Raw genomic sequence first — 5,402 nt, forward strand, 5'->3', positions numbered from 1 at the left:
TAGATATTATAAACTTCTCATTTTATTAACGAGTTCAATATATTAAACAATTAGGAACACAGAAAGTTACCATATTCTATAGTTTAGGAATTTAGAATTTTAAGTGGGTACGTAGTACGTTTTTAGTCGATTTTTATTTATAATGTTGTGCATTAATCACACTAACATTTCGTTACCCGTATTCAGTGAGTCTGAATTAACTGAATTAATGTCTATTTAACTATCTCTTCTCTTCTTCTTTCATCATCACATACAGGAAAGCTCAAGCAAACACTACACTGAAATAATATTCATTTTTCATTCAGTATACCCCTTGACAATATAATATGTCAAGTCGCTCACATCCGTGTTATTATCAACTGTATAAACTCATCGTAATTTCGTCACAATTTTGTTTGTATACTTTGGCAGTTTCTATTCAAAAAGCTAGAAAACAATCGAGTAAAGATTAAATAACAATAATCATTTTATTTCGATGTCTTTTAATTTTGAATTTTCGAGGACACAATTAAACAACTTGGAACATAAATAATTGCCTTATTTTATAGTTAGGAATTTAAAACACGAAGTGCAAACACACAAAAGTACATATAGGTATACAAAAAGTTGTATATACAATAAAAAATATGTTAAATATAAGTAAGCAATGTATGTTAGTTTACTGTTTTTAGGCAAAAATATCATAAAACTAATTAAATAACAATAATACGAATTACTACAGCCAATAAAACATAAAATTATAAACGTAAACTCTTAACAAAATTATCGTCGTCTATAAGGTGGTAAATTTGAACGGATCGTAATTTCCGATAGCTTTGTGTAATTCATTGTGTCTATTCCATTGCTCTTTGTTATCGAAGTATCTACCGCATGTTGAACAGCGATAGACATCTTCCCCTGGTTCAATTCTAGAAAAAAAAATATAGTTATATTAATTAGGAATATTTTAATCATATTATAATTTAAATTCAAATTTTTCGGAGTAGAGGAAAGTTCAAATGCTTGATGAATTGTTTTGCATTATGAAATAATTAATATTAAATCTATTGATATGGATAGGACGGTAAGATGGTGGTCAGCCCATAGTTCTCTTATAATATTTTTAAATAACAAAAAAGTATCATCAATTATAATCTTTGAATTGCAACAAAATAAGATCGTTATATGAAAACAATATGTCAATTTAAGGGTGAATATCCAATGTCAAACTTCAAACGCTATTAAAAATAAGTGTTTGAGTTTCCGGTAATACAATTTATTAAAATATTCGAAAATATCCGACTAACTATATATTCACTGTCCCACCAGAAAAGTTACTGAAGTTGAGATTCAGAGCATTATTTCAACAACTTATCGTGCACACAGACACAATAAATACAAAATAAAAAGGAATACACACACATATTAAAAGCTCAAACATATAATATCACAGCAAATAAAGCCCTATTTAAAATATATATTTTTTAGTTAATAATGGTACCTACAAAATTAAGACAATTTACCCATAACTATCGAAAAACCAGTCATTTCTCAATGGATTTGTTTGAATTATATGCTAAATATATCTAATAATTATCAATTTATACTTACGCGGCCAATAATTGTTTGGTACATTTACGATGATATACTGCCGTCTCTCTCGACAACATGAAATGCTTGCAATTCTTGCACATGAAATAGTCTCCAATCGCGGGGTCGTTCATTTTTATAATGCATCTCCTCATGGCTATTCCGGGCATTTTGGACTAAAGAAAATTGATTTTTAGTTTATTATAATATAAACTTCGTCATAAAAAGAATAATAATAATAATAATAATAATAATAATAGTAATAATAATTCACTGTACTATCGAAATTTGCCAAAACAAAACACACAATCATGTATATTGTAGAAAATTAGGAAGGTTATAAAATAATTTATAATAAATGTTGTATTATAAAATAATTAATTTTTTAATTCAAAACAACAAATCATAAGGTCTTATAAATGTTCTCATGAATATTTTTAAAAAATTATAGGATAGGTAACAGTGTCAAAGTACGAATAAATGCGTGTTAAATAAACGGAAACTATGTTATTCGAAGCTATATAAATAGATATATGATAACATTTTAATAGTATTATCAATTGCGTACCATTAGGGTGACATAACGGGCAATGAGCCACGGGCCATTTGCCCAAAAAATAAAATTTTATTGATATTTGTAGAAAAAAAAATAAGAAAATTGAAATTCGAAAGTGGTCATAAACAACTTAAAACGAGTCAAAATATTTTCAAAATGTTATTGTTTATAGAAAAATATAAAATATAAACATTTTGTGAGATTTTCATGTATTTATAGTTATTTGTTTTTAAATTACAACAAAATAATAAAATCGCTATATGAGAAATCAAAGTGACTATCTAATGATGAAAAAATATGGGTAACCGAAAAAAATGAATGAAAATATATCAAAATTGAAGTGTAAATATGTTAAATTGTATTGAAATATACATTAAAGTTACATCAAAAATCATATAATATCATTAAAAATAGTAGGGAGTTTTCAAGTTCCTTAATGAAGATCATATTTTTGGCTTTTGCTATAATTTAGTAGTTTATTATTAAGTTTAAGTGAAATGATAATATGGTATATATCAATTTGTATAGATAATAATTTAAAATACATACGAAATTACTAGAGATACTTATAATTTGAACTTTGATGAAGAACATTACATAAAAACAAACGCTTAAATAAATAAGCAGTGCAAATTTCATGTATCTACGGTCAAAGAGTTACACCGAAAACCAAAATTTATTTTGCGTATAAATTACTGTTTTTTCTTAATCATTGTTTTGTTTTTCCTGTTTGTCCCGATTTAAGTAAAATAAAATTTGGCAATCAAGCATTTGAAATGTGGTCAATTAAATCATTCTGTATTATGTTTAGTGAGTTAGTAATTTTTACCAAAGTATTATTGCACGGTATAATGTCTAAAATAAAGCAAAATATACTTACGATAAGTGTATGTTTCTTGAAATCAATTGCAAAACTCTGTACTGCGAGTAACGTCCGCTTCGTTGTCTCTCGATAAATATCAGTTATTCTGCCGATGGTTGAGAGCCGGTTTGAATAATGCTGTATGTCATAACTGTAAATTGTACAATAAATATTAGACGCCTGTGATAGTAGGTACATAATATTATTACATATCCATATAGAAATATTAGATAGCAAGAACAATTAGGCGCCTATTAAATTAATTAAATTATAAATATTTTAACATCCGATAACATATTACTAAATACCTTACAACAATTAGTTAAAAATAATGTATTATTATGTGATTTCATCTAAACCGAAACGCGGATTGAGGATATGAATGCGCTATAATAAAAAAAATTCACCCGCGTCCCATCCCGCTTCCTGTCTAAATTACGTGTTGGGTAGCAAATTTTGTGTTTACTATGTTATGTTTTAAAATAATAACTAAAACTAATGCGATTTCCAACAATTCACAGCCCTTACATAATATTATATATTTATAAAAGTATATTAAAAAGTAAAAGTATATTTCATTTGGCCGTACTCACCAGTTGAAATCTCCAGCTCGTAGGTGCATGTGCGGACGTCTTACAGTTAGCTCAGTGAAAAACGCAATGAGCCGACTGCCCTAACACGTAGGACACTTGAGCTGCCAGTGACTAAGAATTTACCCCCCACCTCTTACTCGTCCATCAGTAGTCTGTTTTGATAAAATGCGTCCACCCGGCGGCACGGCTGACGCCGTCTCGATCGGCTTTGAAATTGTGCCTTTTAGAACGTTAATTTCATGCACAATACAATGTGTACATATACAGGTACGAAATGGTTATACACAACTAACCCCTAAGCAATAAAACTAGTTTGGTATGTTCGTTTTAAAGGAAAACTGTTTTTTTCTATTCCGCAGTAAGTCAGAGGACACTAAATACCTATATTATATTGTAACGTAATATGGGTCAAAAAAGGTAAAACGAATATCGGTCTTTGTCAATTTTTGCTTCGGAGTTTCTATAGGTGGTGTGCCAGCAGCCTGTTTCTAAAACGTGTACCTTGGACATTTTTATATAACAATATTGTGATTTTAACTTCCTAAGAAGTTAGTTGTTTCTTAAAATATAATATTATAGTATTATAGCAGTGCCAGACTATTATAACAATAGTGCGCCCAGATTTACGATGTAGGACTATGTTTGCGCTTCTGGCTATTTACTGGCATTTGGCCGGGCAACTAATAAAATAAAAAGGTTGTGTTTACAACTTTGGACGGGATAGGTGACTCAATATAAATATAAAATATATTAAATATTTGACGATAGTATATTAAATAACACGACAAGTGTACGAAGGTGAAGACGTCTCTTACCGAGCGAAACTCAAAATACTAATAATTCAGCGGAGCCCGTCGTCTCACGGACCGGTTGCTAAATGTTATAATAAAAACAGCAGCATGTTCGAAATAGTCTATTGGGAAGTAAATTAAAAAGAAAACATATTATCTCATACATTTAGTGGGTGGATATAAAATTATATGAAATGCGGTATAAAAATCCCCATGAATAAACATTCGTCTCCGGAAAAATCCCACGCTAGAAAAAAAATCTCAGAATATAATATTACTCACAACCATATGAATGAGATGGAACAAATATTTTTAAACGATATTATTAGTGTAATATTTTACCACATTATTAATATTTAATTTAAAACAATATATACTTATACCTACCTCTATAGCATAAGAATACCGTGACGTACGGGATGGGTGATAAATCAGTTCGCGAAACACTATTTGCCGACACCTGAATTTCCGATATCCGACACATGCACACATTATATATTTAATTCAAAATTAATTACATATCATACTTAAAAATATATTTTCAAGTCAGTTTATCAACTATAGCTCAACTAACCTTATAACTTAAGTCCCTAGCGCTAATTATAGGTTATATATTAAAAAATGTGTTCGCACCCAAGCTATTTATATTATATTATATTATATTAAATCACTGGTTGTCGTTTCCGCATCACAATTTATTGTTGAACTTCACCCTTTTGTAAGACAGTTGTTTATTGTTGGAATTTTTGGTTATACTTTCACTATATAACTGATAAAAATGTGTATACCTAAAAGCGCAAGTTGTTTTCTAACTATAATCTTAATATTCACACATGTCTATATTATTTTATTCTCGTTATAGATATTCAATTTTCTTATATTGTATAGGTATTTCTATTTTAAAATATCTGTATATATAAAAAGACTTGTCCTGGGTGATTCATCATCGCCTAGCCGGAACTGCTGAAGCTATGGATATGAAATTTTCAGTAAATGTACTTATTACTATGTTTAGGCGCACTAAGAAAGGA

General features: G+C 28.9%; 1 protein-coding gene across 1 annotated transcript; it reads right to left on the reverse strand.

Annotated features, from left to right (window-relative positions):
- Positions 1–772: 772 nt before the first annotated feature.
- Positions 773–1,724, reverse strand: LOC132933984 (GDNF-inducible zinc finger protein 1-like). Its single transcript, XM_061000260.1, has 2 exons — positions 1,591–1,724; positions 773–908 (listed from the first exon to the last, which is right to left on the reverse strand). Exons 1-2 carry the CDS (start codon positions 1,722–1,724, stop codon positions 773–775), a joined length of 270 nt encoding a protein of 89 aa, XP_060856243.1.
- Positions 1,725–5,402: the final 3,678 nt, after the last annotated feature.

This window comes from Metopolophium dirhodum, chromosome 1 (assembly GCF_019925205.1).
Source record: "Metopolophium dirhodum isolate CAU chromosome 1, ASM1992520v1, whole genome shotgun sequence".
NCBI classification, from domain to species: Eukaryota; Metazoa; Arthropoda; class Insecta; order Hemiptera; family Aphididae; genus Metopolophium; species Metopolophium dirhodum.

Bases quoted from the DNA above. Each gene is read 5' to 3' on its own strand.
- LOC132933984 (XM_061000260.1), bottom strand. From the start codon at position 1,724: ATGAGGAGATGCATTATAAAAATGAACGACCCCGCGATTGGAGACTAT. The intron at 909-1,590 runs GTAAGTATAAAT...TTTTTTTTCTAG, and splicing joins ACCAAACAATTATTGGCCGC to AATTGAACCAGGGGAAGATG.